Source organism: Nomascus leucogenys, chromosome 21, assembly GCF_006542625.1.
Source record: "Nomascus leucogenys isolate Asia chromosome 21, Asia_NLE_v1, whole genome shotgun sequence".
NCBI classification, from domain to species: domain Eukaryota; kingdom Metazoa; phylum Chordata; class Mammalia; order Primates; family Hylobatidae; genus Nomascus; species Nomascus leucogenys.
Window position 1 is genome coordinate 78966582 of NC_044401.1, and position 25988 is coordinate 78992569.

At 45.9% G+C, this 25988-nt stretch overlaps 1 protein-coding gene across 3 annotated transcripts in view; it reads right to left on the reverse strand.

Moving 5' to 3' along the window:
• PTPRG (protein tyrosine phosphatase receptor type G) overlaps positions 1–25763 on the reverse strand; it is a 743963-nt gene extending 718200 nt beyond the window's left edge. For 2 of the 3 annotated variants that reach the window (XM_003273634.3, XM_030802031.1), the window contains exon 1: positions 24914–25763. In XM_003273634.3, the coding sequence (XP_003273682.1) occupies positions 24914–24998 (85 nt within the window). In that variant the 5' untranslated portion in view covers positions 24999–25763. The remainder of the gene's footprint in view (positions 1–24913) is intronic. The other variant, XM_003273635.3, reaches the window with a different exon arrangement.
• Between the last annotated feature and the right edge of the window lie 225 nt (positions 25764–25988).

A 25988-nucleotide genomic window follows, 5' to 3' on the forward strand; every position in this document is an offset into this window, starting at 1 on the left:
ACAAATAAGCTAACATCAAGACTGTGTATACTGTCACCATAGGCCCTTAATTTCTGCTGTGAGTAACATAAAAAGGAGTCAGAACACTGCCCCCATCCCCTGTAACAGTGGCCCCTGCAATAGACCATCACAGACTTGTTCTTGGCATCCACCAGGTGAGTCACACCTGCTCTGTGTCCTACATGTGGGCAGACAGCTGGAAGCAGACACATATATCTGGGCACAGAAATACCTGGGTAATACATAGTCTACAAATGATAAGGAATAAACAGGGAGAGAACACGGTAGCCCAGTCTGTCTGATGATGCTCTAGCATTTCCACATCAATGTTAGTCAAAGAAGCCAAGTAGATCGTTTCCGGGAGGCAGCCTCAAAACAAAAGGGACATCCAGACCAAAGGGATGTGTCAATGCCCTCCTGGTCCCACTGCCTTTCCCATCCCTATGTTTCCAGTTTGCAGATTCTCACAACCCTATTGGTCTCATCACTATGGCCAGTTCCTTCCCAGGAAGCCAGGCTCTCAAAAGTAGCAACTTCTCAGTAATGTTGGCCCTGCAGACAAGGTAACTTTAGAAACTGGTGGTGCAAAGGAACAGAAGGAACAGTCAAGCTTTAGTTTCCTATCAGTGACCTGTGGAGATCCAAGGCAACAAGATCTAAAACCACCTCCAATTCCCCTGCACTGGGAAGGTGCTCACTGGTTGCCATATCATCTTCAAACACAAGAGTCCAATCCCAAACTCTTACATGAAAATGACCTGCTAATTGGGTCCCCAGTGCCTCCATCATAAATAGATACTACAACTGGTAGTGTAATTAGCAAGCTTCCGCTGCCAAGACAACCACCTTTTCTTTTTTTTATTTCCCACTGAAGAACTTGTCCTTCCTGACCTTAAGTTTCAAATCCTAGATATTTTGGGATGGAAAAGGTCTACTCAATCAGAGGAATCTATCACCCAATGAAAGCAATTAAAGTGGCAATTAAATCAAAATTCATACTAGCAAAACAAGGCAAAAAATAAGAAAAATTAAGCAGAAAACAAAATGCATTAATAATTTCCTTTGTCTCAACCGTCCAGAGACTTCACTAAAAATTCATGTTATAATCCAATAGCCCAATCAGTGTCTTTTCATTTTCCACTGTGATGACCAACTAGATGGTTCCCCAAGGCAGGCAGCAGCACCTGGCACACAGTAGGTCCCCAACAAATGAAACAGGTTTGAGAGAAAAGGTTTCTTCAAGAATTTTGTGCCACTGACCAAAACAGAACTTGGATCTTCATCATTCATCTCCTAAGAATCAAACTGCATGCTGAATAAAAGATTGTTTTAGTATTTGCAATATTGTCCTAATATTGTTTTCTTTTTTTTTGAGACAGGGTCTGGCTCTGTTGCCCAGGCTGGAGTGTGGTGGCACCATCTCAGCTCCCTGCAACCTTTGCCTCCTGGGCTCAAACCATCCTCCCACCTCAGCCTCCCAAGTAGCTGGGACTATAGGCACATGGAACCACACCTGGCTAATTTTTGTACATTTTTTGTAGAGACAGGGTTTTGCCATGTTGCCCAGGCTGGTGTCCAACACCCGAGCTCAAGCGATCCGCCCTCCTCAGCCTCCCAAAGTGCTGGGATTTAGGTAGGAGTCACCACACCAGCCTCTAATATTGTTTTTTAGAATGAATCAACAACCCACCCAATGGCTATAGACCAAATGGCAAGTCATAAGACTGCATGTTGAGGTTACAGATGATTTACAGAAGATTGCCATTTTCCTCCATGTACCTATATGAATTATTCCCCTATTTGCTTTTCTTTCTTTTTCTTTTTTTTTTTTTTTTTTTGAGACAGGGTCTCCCTCTGTCGCCCAGGCTGGAGTGTAGTGGTGCCATCTTGGCTCCCTGCCACCTCTGCCTCCCAGGTTCAAGTGATCCTCCTGCCTCAGCCTCCCAAGTAGCTGGGACTACAGGTGCCAGACACCACACCTGGCTAGTTTTTGTATTTTTAGTACAGATGGGGTTTTGCCATGTTGGCCAGGCTGGTCTGGAACTCCTGAGCTCAAGCGATCTGCCCATCTCAGCCTCCCAAAGTGCTGGGATTAGAGGTGTGAACCACCACATCCAGCTGAATTCCCCTATTTTCTATAACGAACACACTTCAATAATTAGTGAAAAATTTATGAAAAAACGTGGAGATTAGAATGACATCCCATTCAAACAGAGAGCAGTCTTCAAACTGCAACATGTACCAAGTCACCTGGCGATCTGGCTGAAACACAAATTCTGATTCCATTGGTCTGGGGCGGGCAGAGATGCTGCATTTTTAATAAGACTCCACATAAGGGCTGGACAAACTCAATGGAGCTGTGATTACTAAGGACCTATAAAACACAAAAATGGTTCAGATGCCAACAATCCCAGTTTTAAAGAGACGATGATGGTAACAAGGCCTTAGATCAAAGCGGGGTAACATAAGCAAACTCATACAATGCAAAATTAATGCATTTTGGGCATCAGCCAGAAAAAGTGGGAAAAAAAACACTGAACTTTACTTGAAAGTACAGTGCTCTGCTGGAAGCGCTCATCTTCATAGTTAAAAACAAATGAAATTGCTTCGTATTGATTTTAAGTTGGAACACTTGCTGTCCAATAATGCCAGAAAAGGAAACGGAGCGAGGGACAAGATATGATAAGAGAGCGGAACTCTGGAGGTAATCAGACACTCTGCTGACCTCCACTCTAAGCAGTAGTTAAAACACGACAGAAAGGACTGGGTGTGGACAAAATACACGCCCAGACACACAGCTCAGCATTCAGCTCATCCTCCAGGGCCTCTTACCATTATAGACTCTTTTTATTATTATTTTTAATTCAGACTCTAAATGTTGTTCAATTAAGTTTTACTCATTTCCTTACAGATCCTTAGGATTCTAATTTACAAATAAAATCAAGAGAAGCAGTTAAGGCTAAGTGTTATCAGCATGTCTCCTCCAGAGAGGCTGTCCCTAGCACCAAAATAAAAGTCCTCAGATTCCCGAAGATAAAAAGCTCAAAATGAATGAACTCGAAAAACCAAGCAGAGAAATGAAACGACTATTAAAGGATTATTTTTGGCAGGCAGGGGAGAAGGTTCCTGTCCTTCTCAACACATCTAGTTATCTATCCTTTTGTGTACTTCCAGCTGATACCGGTGCCCTTTGATTGAAAATGACCCAAATCAACCCTTGGTTAACGTGCGCATTAAAAGAATGTATTGAGAGAACTTTGGACATCTCAGAGACACCAATCAAGAGCCAAAGAATCCAGCTTTAGAAAAGGCAAGGATCAGAGTGGCTCTGAGCTTCAGGGAGCAGGAATTGAGAAAGACGAGGATGTCTTCATGTCACGTGGCTCAAGCCGCCAATTCTAGGGATAAAAGGTGTATCGAGCCCAGCCTGACTTTTGTACCACCCTCAAAAAGGTGTGGACAGAGCTCCTCAATCAGCAGATGATCCCATCAAGAACACAGAGAGGAGAGGAGATCAATACCCAAAGAGTAGCAAACGTGATATTAGCAAAAAATGTTAAAGAGATGCTAGGCAGGCAAAAATAATAGCAGTACAATAAGAACAACAATAATCATGTGTCTGCTAGGGACCAGCGCTTTACTTACATCCTCATCCAATTCTCCCGTCAGCTCTATAAGACAGAGATCATCACGCCATCGTATAGATGTACTGGGGCCTGAGGACACAAAGCTAGCCCATGACCAGCAAGCACAGAGACACTACAGTTTACAAGACCACCGTAAGGAAGCCACTGAGCCCTTCCCTGTGCTCAGTCTCCATGGACAACACCAAGTCTGAATGCCTCAGCCTTGCACTCATGGGCCAGTCAATGCATCCAGCATTGGCTCACATGCGTCTCAATATTGGCTCCCAAGCCTCTCAAATCTCTGCAGGGCCCATCTGCCAGGTGACAGTCACGAATGGCTTTATACCGTGAGGAAGTACCTAAGATACAAGGCAGATATGGGTCCAAGTCCAGAAATGCATGATTCAGCTCTGGGAATAAGCCCATTTGCCTCATGGTCAACCACTGTATACTCATTATTGCCTCTGTTCACTTTATTGTGTTCACTTCATTGTGTATATAAAATACCAGCCAGGATACCCGTATGTAGGAAGGTATCTTATCTCATTATTCGATCGCTCCTGAACACTTGGGATCTGAATCAGTATTTCAGCGTGTTATTATAAGCTTCCATCTTACACTGCAACACATTGCTTTAGGGACTTTTTGCACACATTTTTGAACCCCCAAAACCCCAAGCAAAGTGCTAACACATGGAGTTTCCACTAACAGTTGACTTGAATCCATTATCTTCCTTGCAATAATGTACAAGAGGAAACTCCCTAATAGTTAAAAATCATAATGTCCCACTGGACATCTCAGGCATTCATTTCTGTATCTACAGCCTGGAAACAGGAAGGTCCAGAAGTCAACAGCTGGACCCAAGAGTGAGCTTGGTCATCCTTCCCTTCACAGCATCCCAACAAACACAGAATACATGGTTAAATTTAACATGAATTCCACTCTTATCAAACATAGGTAAAGGCTCCTGGGTTCATATCAGGCTACGTCCTGGCTATGCTCACCACTTTGGATAAACTGTTATATCTCATGCTGTCCCCATTCCCTCCTAGAGAAACTGCATCAATCTCAGAGTTGTGCCAGGAACAAAAAAAATGTACTGGACAGCTTTCCACTTTGGCTACATGTGGTGGCTACTCTTGTGATTTTCATCATTTACATATAATGACATGTATGAATATAGGATATATTCAGCATTCCCAGCACCAAAAAATTAATAAATAAAACAAAATAAGGGCCAGGTGCAGTAGCTCACGCCCTGTAATCCCAGCACTTTGGGAGGCCAAGGCAAGTGGATCACTTGAGACCAGGAGTTTGAGACCAGCCTGGGAAACATGGCAAAACCCTGCCTCTACAAAAAATACCGAAATCAGCTGGGCATGGTGGTACATGTCTGTAGTCCCAGTTATGCGGGAGGCTGAGATGGGAGGATGGCTTGAGCCCAGTAGGGGGAGGTTGCAATGAGGCGAGATCACGCCACTGCACTCCAGCCTGGGCGTTAGAGCAAGACCCTGTCTCAAAAAAATAAAAATAAAAACAAAACAAAATAAAATAAGGGTATAGTACATGCCAAGATAAGGAAGGAACCATAGGCCAGGTGCAGTGGCTCATACCTGTAATCCCAGCATTTTGGGAGGCCGAGGTGGGCGGATCACTTGAGGTCGGGAGTTTGAGACCAGCCTGGCCAACGTGGTGGAATCCTGTCTCTACTTTGTAAAAATATAAAAATTAGCTGGGCGTGGTGGCGCGTGCCTCTAATTCCAGCTACTTGGGAGACTGAGGCATGAGAATCACTTGAACCTGGGAAGCAGAGGTTGCAGGGAGCCAAGATCGTGCCACTGCGCTCCAGCCTGGAGGACACAGCGAGACTGTCTCACAAAAAAAAAAGAGTAAAAAAGAAGCAACCATGGGTTCTCTCATTAACTCTGCCCCTGCTCCTCCTCTCACATTCTCGTGGCCACATGCTCTAAAACTGAGAAGCACAAACCTAACACCACAGGAGACAAAAAGCCCCACAGCTATGCACAGCCTGCACTCAGAAATGAATCAAATGCAGAGTCAGGGAACTAAGGTGGGGAAAAGGATGCCATGAAACCAGGGCTTCTGTGGTGTGTGGAGAAAGACAGCTGATTTGACCTTCCTTCTTACCCCACAGCTTTTACACTTGAGTCTGATTAGCTAGTGTCTGGAACTAATTAACAGGTGTGTCATGAAAGAAAGACAAAAGCAAACCCTGGCAACTTTCTCTGGGGGAATTAGCGACTAGATTTACAACGCCTCCTCCAGGCTAGAACTAACTGAGAGCACAGTGAGATGGGATTCATTATTCAAAGAGTATCCACCTCCAGAGAAGTTTAAAATTCATCCCTGGCTACATGGCTGCTTCCTTGGCTATAGATGGGTACAAAAAAATACCATTGAGAAAAACACCAGAATGGACCAAGCCCAGGCTTTGAAAAGTCAGAAAGCCAAGAAGGCATGTCTGCTGTGCTCTAGGACTAACATGCCAATGAGGGAAACACAAATATTTTCTCTCCATCAAGACATGACTTCCCTGTAACTACTCCAAAACCTCCAGAAACCAGTACAAATCACACAGTACCTTGCTAACATGCCCTCTGCAAACCAAGGGTATAATTATATCCTGCTACCCAAGGTAACTTAAGAAGATCTACTGAAGGGTTCCTGCAGCCAAAAGAAAATAATAATCGTTAAGTCCTTTTACTTTATTCTTAGCCACAGGAATAAAACACACTTACCCAGTTAGGTTTTTTTCCCTTACTTTTATTAACATATGTAACACTTACTAAGTTTAAAATACATTATAGTATTTTATCAACCATAAATCAGATGGCCGGGCGCGTTGGCTCACGCCTATAATCCCAACACTTTGGGAGGCTGAGGCGGGCAGATCACAAGGTCAAGAGATCGAGACCATCCTGGCCCACGTGGTGAAACGCCATCTCTACTAAAAATACAAAAATTAGCTGAGGCAGGAGAATCACTTGAACCCGGGAGGCAGAGGTTGCAGTGAGCCGAGATCACGCCACTGCATTCCAGCCTGCAGACAGACCCAGACTCCGTCTCAAAAAAAAAAAAATCAGAATAGAGTTGACCCTTGAACGACTCAAGGGTTAAGGGTACTGACTCCTGCACTGTTGAAAATCTGAGTATAACTATTGTTTGTTTTTTTTGTTTTGTTTGTTTGAGATAGGGTCTCGCCATGTTGCCCAGACTGGCTGCAAACTCCTGGGCTCCGACAATCCTCCTGCCTCAGCCTCCAGCGTAGCTGGGATTACAGGTTCCACCGTGCCTGGCTCAGAATACAACTTTGGACTCCCCAGGAGCTTTACTAATAGCCTACTGTTGACCAGAAGCCTTACTGATAACAAAAACCATCAGTGAACACATTAACAGACATGCATTTTATGCATTTATGACATATCTTTTATTTTTTTCAATATTTCTCAGCTACGTGGTTGATCTGTGATTTTTAAAAAATTGTCACAAATCTCCAAAACATCTTCTAAGACATTTATTGAATAAAAAAAATCCACATATAAGTGGACCCACACATTTCAAACCCATGTTGTTCGAGCGTCAGCTGTACATACAAAGACTTCACCCTATTCCACGTATCCCTACAGTGGCCAAGTGCCAGAAAATGAAGATATCAGTCTAAGTTAGCCTTCTGTCCTCGCCCACCTGGCCTTTCTCCTTTTCAGAACTCAGCTCTTCAAGTACCCAAAATTCAATCCAGTAAGTGCAATTCACAAGCTGCGTGTAGATGGTCATCCATGTATGAACAGTAGCATCACACTGTTAGAAGGAAGAGCACTGGCTTTGGAGTCAGAAGCCTGGCTTTCGCCGCTTTCAAAGTTACATGATACAGGGCAAATTTCTTAACTTAGCAAAACCTCTACTTTCACACCTGGGAAATGCAAGGATAAATTACAGATAAAGTGTGTCCAGCCCCTAAGATGAAGTTATTTTATTTTACCAGCTCATGCTCACAGTAGGTGCTCAAAAAATGGTTTCTGTTAGCCACATTGTAGAAAACACCTGTCAGAGTAACAGCAGAATGTCAGGGTGCCCTCCCTCACCCCCGGTGAGGGAGATGTTCTTCCCTTGGGGCTTACAGTGGAAAATACTACACAAGAGTAAAACTCCCAGACCCCATGAAGGGACACGGGGAGAGGGAGCTGTCACTAGAGGCAGATGCAGGTGATCACAGCACTCCCTAGAAAGGGTTTGCCTTGATAACCTGGCAAGAGATAACTTGGCCAAAGTTCTGTGTGGACAGAAAGGTCTGGGGGACTAGTCTCTTTCAGAGTCACTCTGAGGTCTGGCTCTGCTAGTCCTCAGGGAACTCCTTTTGTTCCCATTCCCATGTGGGCACTCACAGGCTGCTGTCAGAAGCCCTCCCCTTAGTTTCCACGGCTCGAGATGGGGCCTGAGGATCCTGCAACGCCCCTTCAATACCCTAACTGCAAGCCTTTAACATCCTTGTTTATCCCTCGTAAAAGAACTTACCTCTGAAACCCAGATTCTTATCACCTGCACCAAACAAAGGGCACGTGTCCACCCTGCCAAACGTTCCCTGGGAAGGAAGCATTTCCATCGGGAACCTCAAAAACAATTAAGCCGGGATGGGGTTTTCCAAGCTGTGCCTCTGCTTCCCTCCCCAGCCATTAGCCACCCCTGCCCACGTCCTTGGCCTGTGGATGCACATGGACACAATGGGATCCAAGCTAGAAGCCCTTCGGGGCAGACCTGTTTTCTCATATGGGTATGTCCTGTCTGTCTCTCACATTCTCCACATTTTAATTTCCAAATTAAGTAGCAGGCTGGAGAGTAGAGAATATTCACTTTACTCGGAAAAGCCACCCATTTTAGCATATTCTGTTGGAGAAAGAAACCAAACATCCCAAGAGGGGATTTTGGATGTCTCCACACTACTCAGATGCAGAGACCACCACCCAATCCAACTGGTGAAATAAATCCACAGCTGTATTAAAACCTGGACCACTGGTAATACCCTGGAGTCCAGAGCTTGGATCCTAAATGAGCTTGGCTATTCATGAAATACATGAAATTATACTGCCTCTTTCACCAGGCACCAGGGGCTGATTGCTGCAATGGATTCAGTCTGTCAAGGAGCTTCCACAGGCCGTGTGCAATCTCTGAAAATCTCCAAGTTCTCTTCTGCCTTTCAAACTGCTGAGCAGGAGCTCAAGTGAGATGCTGTCCCTGGATTTCCTAGGTAGCAGGGACCAGTCTGCAACCCACACAGGTCCCACGATGCAGCACCAGCAGGAACCAGGAGAGGGAGAAATCAATGCCAGGAACTCTGCTAAATGTCTACTCATGAGCTGGTAAAATAATAATAACGGCTTTTATTTTCAAGTGCTCCCTAGATGCCAAGGCCTGTGCCAAATGCCTTACATGGTTTACCTCATTTACTCCTCAAACAACCTCACGGAGCAGGGACTTTACCCCATTTCGCAGACGGGTAAACAGGCACGCAAAGCTAAATGACCCCAACCTGCTGTCCTAACATACCTGGAACATCCCAGAGGCAGTATCTTCCAGGAGTTTGCACAGACCACCACCCAATCCAACTGGTCAAATAAATCCACAGCTGTATTAAAACCTTCTCCATCAATTACAAGAGTTTCTCTTAGCCCTACATTTTGAAGAGGTAGGGAAGAGAAAACAGGTAATCAATGTCACACAGGGGATTACAGCTGTGAAATGCTCTTCTGGAAGGTGAGAAAAGGTTGGAAAGAGCTCTCTAGACCAGTGCTGTCCGATAAAAGTACAATGCGAGCCACATGTGTAATTTACAATTTTATGGTAGTCACATGAAACAGTAAAAGGAAACAAGTGACAGTATTTTCAATGGCATTTTCTACTTAATATATCTAAAATATCATTTTAATAGGCAGTTAATGAAAAGTTTTAATGAGATATTTCACATTCTTTTTTCTTTTTTTTCTTTTTTTTTTTTTTTTTTTTTTTTTTTGAGACAGAGTCTCGCTCTGTCACCCAGGCTGGAGTGAGTGGCGCAATCTCGGCTCACTGCAAGCTCCGCCTCCCGGGTTCACGCCATTCTTCTGCCTCAGCCTCTCTGAGTAGCTGGGACTACAGGCGCCCGCCACCACGCCCGGCTAATTTTTTGTATTTTTAGTAGAGACGGGGTTTCACTGTGGTCTCGATCTCCTGACCTCGTGATCCGCCCGCCTCGGCCTCCCAAAGTGCTGGGATTACAAGCGTGAGCCACCGCGCCCGGCCTTCCTTTTTTCATTTGTCTTTGAAATCTGGTGTATATTTTACACTTAAAGCACATCTCAATTTAGACATGCCACACTTGAAGTGTTTACTAGCCACATGTGGCTGGTGGCTACCATATTGAACAGAGAGCTCTATAGACATTTCACAGTAATTAAGCAAAGGCTCAACATCAAAAGGAATCTTGAGGTGGAAAAACTCATATACAGGAAACAAATACAGGATTACCTGATGTCATCCGAGTACTTGGTATGTTACCAAGCACCTAAAATTTATCCGATGTCAGCTTCGCAAATGAATTCCTTTCACCTTTCATCCCTACTCTTCAATTTCCTTATCAAAAGTAACACTGATCAGAGGACCACTCAAATTTTGAGAAACAAGCTACCCTAAAGGTAACAATAAACTTATTCAGAACAAACATAAGAGACTCTGTCAGGTATAAACAACAGGGGGAAAGGATCCAATAAGTCAATCACAGTTTTAAAAACTGCTGTCACCAAGCCCATTCTTAACACTTACTTAAATAGCTAAGAATTCAGAAAGGTGTCACTTTGGAATATAAACAAGTCCTACAAGCGCCATAATCTGATGCAAAACCTCTGGGCTTTGAAGAAAGGAAAAATAAGCAAGTGAATTTAGATCCCTAAACCTCCATTAGTGGATCTCACCAATTAAAATATGATGTAACCACCATCAAGAGACTGGATCTTTTTTTTCTGAATAAACAAATGTGAGTCAAATATAAGTTCAAATCAATTTTCATGGCCCAGCAAACCTTAAAAATTGCCCATGTAGCAGCACACCTATTTGCAAGAATACAGTAGCCACTTGGATACACCTCTCTTTCTCATGCTATTTTTGAAGGTTGGTTTATCTGCCTTATTATAGCACAGAGATGGCACAAAAGTCCTCTCCCAGACCAACTATTGAAAATGATTCTAAGACCTAGTTCAGGCTTCAGTAGCACAGAGCTCTGTGATCAATTAGCAACATCTACCACAGCCATGGGAATGGGGACCATCAGCTCAAATGCCAATCTCCAGTTCCTCTGTAGAAAAACTGCAAAATAACACACAGGCACAGGAAGAAGACATATACTGTTCACTTTCATTGAACGTCCCTGTTTGTATGCACCCGGGGGGTGTGACTGGCCCCATATTAACACAAAGATATACAGCAAGGCATGTGTACCCAACTCGTGCTGATAATTTCAGCAATGAGAATATGAAGAGTAGCTATAAACCTTTTTCTTCAAGGTGGGGGATACAGGACAAAGTAAACCCTAAAAGCCATCTTTGCTAAAGCTCTGTCAAAAAAAAAAAAAAAAAAAAAAACTCTTCCTGGTAGCCATGTGAGCCTTAAATTCATCGAACTCCTGCTCTGCACAGAAGAAAGCATGACAGCAGCCAAAAGCCAGTTCAGATTCTGGTCCTGCCACTTTATTCGCTGTGGGATCTCTGCTGTAGCAGCTTCAGCTCTCTCCCATGTCTTCACAACAGTTGCACAGCATTCATTGAGAGCATGTTTATGCACACCTTTGTTTCATGAATCTTAAGCACTGGCTATTAAAAACAGGTACCATTTATAAAATTTTGTGTGCCAGCCAGGCACAGTGGCTCATGGCTGTAATATCAGCTCCAGCACTTTGGAAGGCCAAGGCAGGCACATCACCTGAGTTCAGGAGTTCGAGACCAGCCTGGCCAACATGGCAAAACCTCGTCTCTATGTAAAATACAAAAATTAGCCAGGCGTGGTGGCAGGCGCCTGTAATTCCAGCTACTCAGGAGGCTGAGGCAGGGAGAATTGCTTGAACCCGGGAGGCAGAGGTTTCAGCGAGCCAAAACCGCGCCACTGAATAGTGTAGGTGACAAAGCGAGACTCCATCTCAAAGTGCCTAACGCTTTTCTGGTGCTCTGCATACACATCTCATTTAATATTCACAAGGACTCAAGAAGGTTGAAATTCTCATTATCCCCATTTTAAAGATAAGAAAACCAATAAAGTTAAGTAACTGGCCAAAGTTAGCAAAGGACAAAGCTAGGATTCACTCTGGTACCTGCAAAAAAATGCATTTTTTTTAAATACACATTTGTCACTGGCCTCTTTCATCAGAATCCACTTGTCTTCAAGTCTCATTCCCTCAATCCCATTTAAAGGTTCCAAGGCATATAAGATTTACTTTCACAAAACCCTTTGTTTATGTGGTCAGAGTGCTTACATTTCCCCTAGACTCCCCAGAATTCAATTTTACCTCCACTTCGCATCATAAGGGGCAGCAGAAATTTCAAGAACCAGCAACTCCCTCATTTCAGTTAAGAAACTTCACTAGCAACTGAGTTGTTCTTCTAAAAACCACATCCTAAAATATGTTCAGAAAGGACTCTAATGCTAAAGTTATGCACTGCTATGGTTTCGGTCTGTCCTCACCAAATCTTGTTGAAATTTGATCCTCAACATGATGGTGCTGGGAAGTGCAGCCTAGTGGAAGTTGTCTGAGTCATGAGGGTGGGTCCCTCATCAATGGCTTGGTGCCGTCCTCAAGGCAGTGACTGAGTTCTCATTCTGGCAAGCCCGAGTCATTTCTCGTGGGAATGGATTAGTTCCCTTGAGCAGGGTTGTTATGAAGCCAGGACGTCACTTGGGTTTTGCCTCTTTGCACATGTCCACTTCCCCTTCCACCTTCTCTGCCATGTTATGATGCAGCACAAAAGCCCTCACCAGACACCAGGCCATGCCCTTGAACTTCCCAGCCTGTAAAACTGTAAGCTAAAAAAACCTCTTTTCTTTATAAACCAGCCAGTCTCAGATAATGTTACATCAACACAAAATGGACTAAGACCTCTAGCATGCAAACCTCTATCACATGAAATAATTTCAGCAGCTTCTGCCCAAATTCACTGACTGGGAAAATGAGAAACTAGTGCCTAGAACTGTCAAGAGATTTTCTGCACCCTCCACTCATAACCTTTACACACATGTAAATAAGAGAAAATGACTAGTTTTAGAAGAGAAAACAACTGGTGGGAAGAGGGATAAAACAGGGCAGGCATTGACTAGCAATGTGTTCTGGAAAACTTAGCTTCTGCCTACGCACATTAGGAATCACCATGATGCACCAGCCAACATCTGTCTCATCAAGGGCAGTAGATCTGGTGACCAACTAGTACTTGTCAACCAAGCAAAAACGATCAGCTCAGGCAAGCCCTTCTCCTAGTCCAACCTGCACAAAGCCATTATTGGGCAATGGCATTCATTTTTGCGCTCTACTGTCAGCTGAGGCAAGCTCTGCTACTCTCTGCATACCTCATTTGCTGTTGTGGGAACAAGGCAGAAATAAGAGGGCTACCTTCTCCTGAATCAACCCTAAGAGCCAAGGCCACTTTTGATACAATGACCACCGGATTCACAGAATTTAGCTTAAATTATTCCACGAGAGAAAAAAAAAAGGTTTACTAACATTGCAACCATCAAAACATAACCCTGCTGTCCTATAGACCTTTGTCCTCTAATTAGAATAGAATCCTGTTTTCAGCAATAGATACCTTAGCGGCCAACAGAAGGTACGAATTCAGCTTCTCTTTTTAAAGATAAACTTCAACCACCATGACAATATATATACTCAGAATTCTCTTAAGGAAGGTATTAACCTTGGATAGCTTATCTCTTAAGAAGACACAATATACAAACATGAGATATCTTGAAACTACATACAATGACATCAATGTCTTGTAAAACATTCTATAATCATTTGAAGAGCATCATCTACTCATTCTGTCGTCCCTCAAACATGACTACCACTACCGACACACCAAAGATGCAGCACAAGGAGGAATGCGGTCCTGCCCTCAAAGAACACAGCCTAACTTGGCTCTGAATCACATGTGGGGAATTCATGTAAATGTATTGCACATCACGGTGACCATTTAATGAACATGTACTAAAACAAGGGTGAATGAATCATCCCCTCAAATCTTCCATCTGTAATGGTCAAAAGCTAGCCACTCTATTGTGTACAAAGTTCAGGCTTTCACATGTTGTTGTTGTACAAATTAAAATGTGCACTATTTCTATCATTTATTGGAAATCCATGTGCAAAAATTAGGAGGGCAGCAATATTGTGTAAAAAAACTAAGTAGCAAGGGACCCACTAATATGGCATCTCCAATATTAATGTACTCAGATCCTACTCTATTAATAGTCACTGGCTTTTCCCCCTTGTCCCCCCACATCATACCCCTTCTTGGGTCATTTGATAACAAGAAACTGATCAAGAGTACCAGCTCTTAAATGAGCGATTTTTCAAAACACACTTTTAACTGAACAAGCTAACAGAAATTCAGATCAACCAGGGAAGTCAACACATGACTGTGAAATATCCAAGCAGCAGGCCATTTGTAGAGCCAGAAAAGGACACAGCCAGGAGAGGTGAGCTTCAGCTTCATAAGCAAGATTGACAGGAAAGAAGTCATGTCATCAGCCAGCAATGCACCTGTGTGCACTAGTGCATGTGCGCACGCACATGGTTACACATGACCAATCCAGGCAATACAAAACCCCAAACAAGCCCAGAGAAAAAAATCTGTCCCTCAGGAAAATTACCTGTGCTTGGGTGACAAACACCTCCAGGGACCAGCTGAGTATTGTAAATAACCACTACAGGCCAGGTGTGTGCCCCATCCCAAGGGGTAGCACTATTTAATTTCAGGTTAATGTTGTTGCCAAGCAAGAACATAGGCCCGAGGCTGCTGGACCTTCCTATTTTTCAAGAGTAACCCACACTTTCACAGGAAGCTCTCATGAGGGCCGGGGCTTCCATCTGTTTTGGTCACCATTGTCTCCCCAGTGCCTAGAACAGTGCCTGGCATGCTCTAGGCACTCAGAAACTTGTTGATGGCATGAATGCAAACGACTGATTTTTAACCCGTTCTTAATTTTTAATTTATTTTTTCTTTTAAACGCAGTATGGCCAAAAGAACATCTGTGGAATTCCAGATAACCCAAATGCCTGTCCTTTCTCCATTTCTCCTTTCCAGACACAAGATCCGGAACTAGCTTCATTTCTCATTTTAGACAAAGACGTCTTCCCCCACCACTCCAATCATAAATCACAATAGATAGTTTTAAAGGCTAGACACATAACTTTGTTGACATGAGTAAATCTCCATATTTTTTTTTTTACTTAGTCTCCAGGAGAAATAAGTTTTCATGTTTAAAAAACAAACAAACAAAAACATAGCTTATAGGCATTCCATTAACCAAGTTCCACTCACCACCTTGTCTGCTCCTCCCTCAGGATAATCTGTAGCAAGGTTAGCAAGACAATGGAAGGGTTCTCCATGCCTTAGGAAGCAAACCCTCACAGGAAAAAGTCAACAAGTGCACCTCACAAATCACAGTGTGTCCCGGGCATCTGACTTGCATATTGCAAAAAGACCATAACCCTTCCAAGCTGCCTAGCCTGGAATCAACAACCTCTAAAATTCCAGAAAAAATTTTAGAAGCCATTTAGTGAAGGGTGAGGAAAACAACCCAAAAGAAATTGAGGGTCTTGCCCAAGATCCCACAGCTGGTTTGGCTGGCTCCCATGGCTAGTTGCAAACTCCAGAGGAAAAATGCAGAATCCAAGCCATCTCTTGCCAAACACAACACCCTCAGACCTTCCCTGAAGTTATGATTCAGAGCCTGCTGCCCACACTTAGATGATATACATGGGACAGTAAAAATACTGCATTATTACAAAGTAACCATATTCAAAGCCCCAAACAAAAGTTCTCAAATTACAAAGCAAATCAATTTAGGTAATTTGGAAGAGGAGTAGTGTCAAAAAAAATTCACCACCAACAAATTCAGACTCTATCCACAGTTATTATCAGCTTATTCAGAAGCTAAAGTAATTTGCTGAAAGGTCGTCTCTTCAACGTAACCAAATAAAATCCTACACTAACTTATTTATTTAATTGTAGCAAGTACAGGAAGATATCTTTATTCCACCCAGTGTTTATGGCACTTGCTTATATGGGAAAAGTAATAGGGAGAAATACATAAAAAGTTAGATCTTTCAATTGGCCCTCCTGTGCAATTCGGAAAAATAGTTTCCATACTCTCTTCAAAAAGCAAATGGTCTGAAATAAAATTTTAAGAAAATCCTGAGCAATGATTAGAGAAACATATTACAGTCACCACCCCCTACCGCTCCCCGTGCCTTGCTACCCCGGTGACCTTGGACCTACCTTCTTCAACTTTAGTTTCCTCACCCTACAGTGGAAATAATCACGGTTGATACTTCCAGGGATGATTAAAAGCATATAAAATGCTCAAGCACGGGGCATAGATCACATGTGCTTGATAAGTGTAGGCTATTATAATTACTATTCCCATTTTATAGATTAAAAGGGTGAGGCCCATATGCCCAAGGTAAATGCTGTAATGAACTAAGAATTTCAACCCAGGTCTCTGGGGTTTTGGTGTGGATTCTGAATAAGAGATACGTATATCTGAAACTCCCAGATCCCCGGCGCCACCCAACCCCACTTCCATTAGATGTTGGGTAACCACCCTTACCTACCCACAGACAGAGCTAAGCCTCCACGCTTACTAAAAAGAAACGCTTCTGAAAAGTGTCATTTTAAAAAACAGGTAGAACTCATTTATAAATAACCACCACTTTGTAAATAAATCTTTTTGACAGTTCTTAAAAAGTTCTCGAGACAACCTTAAAAAGTCAGTAATATTTCCTCACTAATCTGGACTATGCTTTTATGCTTGGTCAATTGCTTATGGCTGTGTCCCCTATCCAAATCATTCCCAGTTAATGAGCGGATCTGATTTAAGTGCACTGCAGGATCCATGAGGCAGCAATGGTATGAAAACTCAAATACCTCTTAGATGTATATTGTAACTAGCATGAATTCCTCAAAAGTATATCCACTGCATTATACAACACCCTGCTTCACTCACTTAGAAAGATAGTATCACAGACCCAAAAATAAGACCAGTTGTCCTATTTTCTTACATGGAAGTGTTACATATTCCATGAACTATGCTTTCATTTTTTTCTTTTTTAGTTGCTAGAATTCAGCAGCCAACTGTGTCACTTTGCTACTCCCCAAAAATAGCTAAACTGAGTAGTTTAACATCACATTTTGTTGTTTGGCCAGAAAAATATCATGCTGATTTCAGTCTGCAAAAAAAAAGAAAAGATTAGAGGGCACGAGGTGTGCATCAGTGTTTGGTTCTCTGTCATATGCTCCGTAGCTCTGAATCCATGAAAATATAGAGACAAGAAATCAATGTGTTCAAGTGTCACAGAAGTGTAAAATAAAAGCAAACACCCAACTACTGTTTGTTTCCCATCACTGGAGCCAAACTGAATCCCAGTAATGAGTAACCTATTTCCCTCCATTACCACACCGTCCATAAGGCCTGAGAAGAGGAATTAACATCTCAGGGTGCAGGACCAGGTGACTCTTTCTACACACGGATTTGGAAGATTCATGAGACACATTTTAAGCCCACAAAAAGCATTTTTTCCACTTTAAGCTGAGAAAGCAGAGACTTCCTTTGCAATGTGGGCAAGGTGGTATCTCAAACTTCATGAAGGCTTTCTCATTTATTTAAACCTCAAAATGTAACCTGTTAGTAATCTTACATAGGATGTCCTCATGCTGATCCCTACTCCTCCTCACCCTCAACAGCAAAGACAGATACAAAAACCCATCACATATGTTTACACAATTTTTTAAAAAGTTGTCTATACATACAGTTGTCCTTTTCAGTTCCACTGTCCTCTTTCCATACACTCCTATCCAAATCTCTTAAGAACACATAAAATAAAAACGGTGGCCAGGAGCAATGGCTCACGCCTGTAATCCTAGCACTTTGGGAAGTTGAGGTAGGAGGATCACTTGAGGTCAGGAGTTTAAGACCAGCCTGGGCAACACAGGGAGAGACCCTGTCTCTATAAAAATAAACATATAAAACTTTTGATTTAAAAAAAATGGTTACTGAGCACATACTGTTTATCACGCACAGCACTAAGTCCTTATATACATTCTCATTCAAGCCTCACAAAGACTTTAGGAGTTAGGCTTCTATCACCACCCCATTTCACAGAGGAAGAAAAAAAATAATGAGGCACAGAGAGGGTATGTAACTTTTCTAAGGTAGCACAGCTAGCAATGGCACAGGTAGGCTGGCTCCAGAGGCCATATTCTTACCTACTTTGCTATATTCTGTATAACTCTCAATAGCCACCTAGTTTAGAAAACAAATAAAAAAAGCATTAACAAGTTCCAGGCTCCTAAAAGATTTCTTCCTGCTACATGCTGACAAAACAGTATGGCAACTCTCATCAACTGGCTGACACATATCAAAGTTTTCATTCAATGTGTAAGTTACCTGGATCCCCACACCCACTACAAGTACAAGTGAAACACTACCCAATTCCCTTTGGGAGGCTTCCAAAAGAGAAACCAGGCACATATAGAAACCTCATCAGCTGTCATTCCTCTTCCTATCCCTGGAAGGACTTAAAACAAATCTTCTTTTTTTTTTTTTTTTTTTTTTGTCGCCCAGGCTGCAGTGCAGTGGTGCAATCTCAACTCACTGCAACCTCTGCCTCCTGGGTTCAAGCGATTCTCCTGCCTCAGCCTCCCGAGTAGCTGGGACTACAGGTGCGCACCACCATGCCCAGCTAATTTTTGTATTTTTAGTAGAGATGGGGTTTCACTATATTGGCCAGGATGGTCTCAATCTCTTGACCTCATGTTCCATCCACCTGGGCCTCCCAAAGTGCTGGGATTACAGGCATGAGCCACCGCACCCAGCCCAAAAAAAAAGTTTTTTTAATAGTTGTATTAAGGACTGCAATCATAAAAACCTTAGGCCTGCACAGATCCAGCAAGCTATCTCACACAGAATATATTTTTCTGTCAAAACACCAAGTATCTTGCTACAAATGATACCAGGTGAAACAGTCCCTCCAATTATAGTTGTCCCAATAGGAGGGGACAATCACTCAAGAAGCCCTCTAGCTACTTAAAGCAATCTTGCACAGCCATCACTTATACCTAACAATCCTTTTCATACTGAGTAAACCACAAATTTATCTGTTCTACATCTCAATCATCACAGACTTTCCTGAAAGTGAAATTTACCTATATTACTTTAAGACATTTTTTAAAGAGACATTAGCAATCCTGTGTTCTTAGAAATTTGCAACAGGCAAATTGTAGGGAAAAGCAAGGGGAAGTAAATACAGGTTTCTGGAATACACTTATCCTTTTTATTGGTTTTGCTGGTTACAACTCCACATAAACACAATACCAAAAATAAGTCAAAGCCAAGTCCAATAATTCTTTTTTACACAAGTATAGTTGATTTTTTAAGTGCACAGAACGTTGCCCTAGTCCTGGATATAGTTCGTTTCCAAGTAAGATGGTTGCTCCCATTTCTCAGACTGGCAAATGGACTTTTTTTTTTTTTTTTTTTTTTTTTGAGACAGGGTCTCACACTCTATTGCCCAGGCTGGAGAGCAATGGCACCATCACAGCTCACTGCAGCCCCGAAGTCCTGTCCTCCACCTCTGGAGTAGCTTACCACCTCTGGAGGCGCATACCACCATGTGCAGCTAATTTTTATATTTTTTGTAGAGATGGGGTCTCACCATGTTGCACATGGCTGGTCTCGAACTCCTGGGCTCAAGCAATCTGCCCACCTGGGTCTCCCAAAGTGCTGAGATGACAGGCATGAGCCACCATGCCCAGCCTACATTTGATCTTTTAATCTTTTTTTTTTTTTTTTTTGGAGACAGGGTCTCACTGTGTCACTCAAGCTGGAGTGCAGTGGCATAATCACAGTACACTGCGGCCTCAACCTCATGGGCTCAAGCAATCCTCCCATCTTGGCCTCCCAAGTAGTGGGAGTGCACCCAGCTAATTTTTGTTTTACTATTTGTAGAGGCAGGGTCTCCCTATGTTGCCCTGGCTGGTCGCAAACTTCTGGGCTCAAGCGACCCTCCCGCCTCCCAAAGCACTGTGATTATAGGAGTGAGCCACAGCGCCCAGCCTTATCTTTTAATCATTTGCACAGGCAACCTCATTCTGGGACAAATTCACTGACTATTGCCAAATCCCACAAGAAGCCCTCACAGAGCAGGCTCTTCTCAGCCCTTCCTGAGTCCCTCCTGAGCCACTCCCTCTACCTCATCAGTGGCTGCTTAACCTAGATCAAGCTCAGGTGGAGAATTAAAGGTGGGGAGCAGTGTACTCCTTGGCTTCCATAATATTAATAAAACAGCCCTTTTATTCTCTAAACAGGATACAGCCAAAAACAGCTTCAGTGACCACCACCCAACATCTAACAGAGGTCAACTTTGAACCAAAGCAAACCAAGGGCTAATTTCAGGGCACCAAGTGCTTTAGAGGGAACTTCAGATGCCCTAAATTTTTCCCATAAGCTCCGGGTTATGGAATGTGACCACATGAAATGTAACCCAGGACTACAGTATTAATTACAATTGTTTAAATCTCTTCAGTCAGAATGCACACATATTGTAATCTTCATCCTGCCTAGAAATGGCATTTCATTGTCCCACATGCTGAATAGAAATCAAGATTTAAAAAGAACAAACAACGTGTCACTGTAAAAGCAAAGTGTTAAAGCAACAGCCCAGTAGCAATGTAATCCCAGCACTCTGGGAGGCCGAGGTGGGCAGAGCACCTGAGGTCAGGAGTTCAAGACCACCCTGGCCAACATGGCGGATCCCCGTCTCCACAAAATTACAAAAATTAGCTGGGCACAGTGGCACGTGCCTGTAGTCTCAGCTACTCAGGAGGCTGAGGCAGGAGAATCGCTTGAACCTGGGAAGCAGAGGTTGCAATGAGCTAGGATCTCACTACTGCACTCCAGCTTGGGTGACAGAGTGAGACTCCATCTCAAAAAAAGAAAAGAAGTCTCCAGGAAAAGGCAGGGAGGCAAGGGAGTAGGAGAGGCTCCCGAGTAACTACTCTAGGGCATTTTAAGTGATCTCACGCGAATGCCAAGAAAGTTAGTTTCAATCAGCACACAGGTATATAACTGATTCTACTCTGTTAACTCGGGAGCTGTTTAGAATAGAAAGGCAAATCTGAAAGGGCTGTTTGTTTTGCTGCATTAAATCATCAGCATTCCCTGGATCGCTTCATGTAAACAACAACATAATCTTTTATTCAGTGAAAACAGGTCCATAATTAAGGGGAGATACTCAAAGCTTCACTATGGAATAGTCACTTTCTTCCAGCAACAACAGCAACTTCCCCTATTTCCAAAAGGCCCTGTTTATGCCTATCTTTATTAGTGTTGTAACTCCATCAACCCTCAAATGTGAACACTGTTTAGAAGTAAACATCAAAGATTTTATTCCACAACTGTGTCAAAGGAACCCAGTTTAGAGACTGGGTAAAGATTCTTCATTTTCAAACATGATACATGACAGACAGGGAAAAAAAACCTGTACAATCTCACATCCTGTAAAGAGAAAGATTGCTGACTTCCAAATACTACTTTTGCCTTCCCCTAAGGCCATAAGGGATGCCCATCAGAACTAAAGCCCGCACATGCAAATAAAAGAAGAGACAGCTTAGAGGGAGATTCATGATTCACCCCACATTAATCATGGAGCCTCCAATTCTGACACATCCAAGGTACACAGCTGAGCTTATCCATCTGAATTGTTTCCAATGGCAGCATCCTAGATATAATGTAATTACAATACAAAACATATCAAAACCAGAGTTTCACTCTGAAGGCCGAAAGACAAAAATCAATTAAAAAAAAAATCTGCTGAGCTTGAGAATGTAAAATAGATAAAAGGTTAACCCTCTCAAGTAACATATTTTATACTGTGTCAGAGGCAAATTCCCAGTGACTGGAGACATATATCAGAGTTTGAATGAACTATGTGTAAGATTTGCTTTAAAATAATAAGGTGCTGGGGAGGAAGAGATGAGAGAAGATTGAGTTGTGAGTGTTGAAGTTAGGTGGGGGATCCATTATATTTTGCTATTTTTGTAAATGTTTCTACCGTGCTTTATAAAGATGTATATAGCCACGTAATATGCCTAATATCATGTTTGGTAACACTCTTAGCTTTGCACTTGGAAAGCATCACTTGAAGCATTATTAACCCTGAATGGATCCCAAACCTGCCACACTGCTGTTCAAAGGCTAAAATCCACTGTTTCCAACCCACTGGGAAAAAGCTCATGCCCGGGCTGTGTTTCCAAAACCCTGCCCAAACTACAGCTAACCCGTATCCTGAACAGAAGCTGAGAACTCAAATGCAACTGAAGAGTTATGCTGAGTTATGATTCTGAGAGGAAACAAACAATACTAAGTGACGAGGGATTTTGGCGAAGACCTCACAAGGAGGACCCTACTCCAAAACAGAAGCATTTTTATCCCTCATGTCAAACAGATAAGCGCTTTCGAGGTCATAGAAGGCAAGAAGTGGGGGTCCCAAGATGAGCTCCAGCCCCCCCAGCGGGTTTCGAGAAAGCCAGAAGCAGCATCGCCAGGCCGAGGCCGCCGCCTCGCGCCAAGGCGCGTCTGCAGCCCCAGAGCCTCGGAACCCGGGCACGCGCGCCTCATCCCTGCGGCGTGGAGGTGGCCGAGGCCGACCAGTGTGGGGAGGTGGCAGGAGCCCCACCAGTGGCTCGGGGGCGCCCCCTGAGGTCCAGCGGCGTCGCGGCAACCTCGGAAAACGAAAAGCCAGCGTCTCCCAGAGCTCTGATATTTTAACTTTGCCTTGCTCCAAAGCCTGCTGCTCCCTCTCGGGCTGCACTTTTCCAAACCAAACCGCCCTCTTCTCTGCGCCTCCCACCACTGTCCTTTCCCTTTCTGACACCCCTCGGCTCCCGGACCAGGAAAGGGGCTATTTACCTCGCAGCGTGGGCGCGAAAAGAAAATGAGAAGACGAAAATGGTCCAAGCCCCACTAAGGTTGGTTCCCTGGCAGTCCCATTTTGGATCTCAAGCTTCCTCAAACACCAGGGAAAAGAAAACCACGGTCAGCCCACTGACTGCATCCCCGAGCGCAAGGACAGAAGAGGAATTGGAAATTCCTCTAATTTGCAAGGCTGCCCTCCACCACCTCCCACTGCACCCATTAAAGAGTGGCCCTCACAAAGCTCAACCCCTGTGTGCACCTGAGCCCGCTCAGCCGTCAAGTCCGTGGTAAAGCAGGGGAGACTAGAAGGGGGAGATGATTAACCCAAATACTGAGCAGTGGTCTTTCAGTGAATGAAGGCAGCTGTTTCTAAGGGGAGATGTCCCCATGGGCTCCACTACCACAGAGGCCGTAGAGGCAGGACTCCAGTGGGCAAACCCCAGGGTGAGTGTGGACGCACGTCCTCGCTCGGCCTCCGAGCTGCGTTTCTCGGCTGGAGTTCCGTGCCGCTCCGCGGGCAGGAGGATGCGCAGAGAGAAAAGGGGGTGCAGAACACAAGACGGTGTTTTGCCTTTCTGCCCCTCGAGGCCATCCCCGAATCTGCAAAGGGGGCATTCGCTGCCAGTCCCCCGAGAGGGATCCCCGAGGGCGACGAGGGCTCCCGCGCCCTGCTCCGGGGCGCACGACGGGACCAAGGGACCCGCTGCACCAAAAACGGGCGCTCCAGCCGCCCGGGGACAGGCGGCTGTAACCAGGCAGAGCGGAAACCTCGGGGCACGTTTCTCTTTTTCTTGATTCAGATAACCTCCACCTCCGGGTATCCAGGAGCTGATGGATGAGAGGGCAGAAAAACGGGGAATTCTCTGTCCTTAGGGGAGCGAGGGATGAAAAGCAAATCACCCCCTTTCTTCCAGCCCTTCCCCGGGCTAGGGCAGGACTTGGCCTCCACCCCAAGGGAGGGAGCAGGACAGCTACGAGGGAGCTCGGGGCTGCTGCCCGGGGGACCTGCAAGAGAGGAGAGGGAGGCAGCTGGCCTCTGCCCTCCCCAGGGAAGAGGGGAGGGGGAACTGCAACCTGAGGGCTGGAAGAGAAGGGTCGCCGAGCCGCACACCGTTACGTGCGGTGATTTATTCTCGTTATCAACGGCCAGTATTGTTCCTGTCTTAACCTGGCCAGAAAGGAGCGAGTCTGGGTCTGCCAGCGGCGAACAGCCTGCAAAAGGGCAAAGATGAAGGTAGGCAGGGCGCGCGAGACGAAAAAAATCCGCCCCGGCGCGAACAGCAACCCGGCCGCCGATCCGCCCCCGCCCCCTCCCCGCGTCCAGACCCCGGCAATCCCATCGAGCAGAGCAGCGGAGGAAAAGGGCCACGGGCCGGAGCTAGGGGAGACACGGATCTCTACGAAACCGCCTGCGCCCTGCCGTCTCACTGCGCCCAAGGAGACTGCCTCACGCCGGCACCGAACGGCTGCCCGCGCCCCAGCCCCCAGAGAGAGGGAGGACGCCCCCGACCCCAGGACGCAGGCTGCTCCCCACATCCTCAGTCCTCCGCTGCCAGCCTCCGACTTCCATTCCCCGAAACCTAGCCCTCCCAAAGGGATGGAGAACAGCAAAGCAAACCCCCACTTTCTGAGCTCCTTCAATACCCGCCAGAGCGAGGGGGCTCATCCCGGGCCCCCCAAACCCACAGAAGCATCCTTTCCATGGCCTCAGTCTCCCCAACCGCCCCACAACTCGAGTTCTCCCGATCGGCGACGAGTCAGCAAAGCAAGTCCCCTTTCTTCCGATTCCAGTTCCCCAGGCCCCCCAAAACGGAGCGGGAGCAGACCCCCGCGTCCCCCAGCCCCCTCCCCGGCCGGCCCCTGCCTCCACCTTCCTCGACCACTAGCCAGCCTCCCTAGACATCGCCCAAGCCAGCGGAGCAATCCTCCTCTCCTCCCCGGGCGCCGGGCCACCCTCCACCCTCTCCAGGGTCTCCCGGACGGGCGCCGGAGCTCCGCGCCCAGGCGACAACTCCGCATCCCCAACGCGCGCCGGCCGGGGCCGCGTCCCCTTGGTGGCCGGCACTCACCGGGGAAGCACACGACATAATGGAGCACGGAACTGGTGATTTTCAGGAACAAAATCCACCAACACGGTTCCAGTAACCTCCGCATGTCCGAAAACGCACATCGAAAAGAGGAAAGCAGGGGGGTAAACTTGTTGAATAAGTTCTTGCCTCCGTGCGAGCCTCCGCTAAGCCGGGGCGCTTCCCCGGCTCGCCCGCTCCACGGGCCCCCCGCGCTCGGCGGCCCGAGTCCCCTTGGAATCCGGGAAGCCGCCGAGCGCCCCCCGGAAAATCTCAAAAAGTGACCGGGAACGCAGAGCCACGCTGGGGACGATCCTCTCGGCGGAGAAGAGCTGCCTTCCGTTCAAAAAGGAGAGAGCCGAGCGGGCAGGGCGCGGAGTCGGCGGCCGGCGGCGATGCCCCGGGCCTGGGGCAGGCAGGGACCGCGGGCGGCGGCGGCGGCGAGCAGCCGAGGATCCCCAACTTGAGTCGGCAGCGCAGCACAGCCCGAGAGCCGGCGGGCGGCGGCGGGGCTGAGCGCGGCGCGGCGTCTCCGGGCTTCAGGCAGGCAGCTCCTTCCAGGGCCCCGGGAAGGAAGGAGGCATGTTTGCGAGAGGGGAAGGGGAGGGGACAGGCGGGGGGAGCGGAGAGCCCCCCAAAATAGAAACGGCTGGAGGAAACGGAGGAAAACACAAAGGATCTCAGAGGGGCGCTGGGGCGAGGGCGCCTTCAGTCCATGCTGCTGAAAGTTGTGGCTCCGGCGCAGGCTGGGGAGGAACGAAGAGCGCGGGGCTGGAAACTGGCCATGCCTCCATACAGGAAGTAACATGTGAGCATGGATCCTGGCAGAGACTTTAAAGCCGGCGAGCGAAGGAGCGAGCGAACAGGGGGCGCGCGGTGGCGGCGGGCGCGCGCTCTCCGCGTTCTTAAAGCAGCCGCGCTCGGCTCCCGCCTTGCGCGGGGTCCCTCGGCCCCGCTCCTTCCGCGCGGCCTCTACTGGGACAGTTTGGGGACTGGGGGCGATTGTAGCCCGTAAGCGGAGAGAGGAGGGAGGCTGCCTTCTCGGGCCGGCTTGTCTTTTGCTGGATTCGCGTTGTTC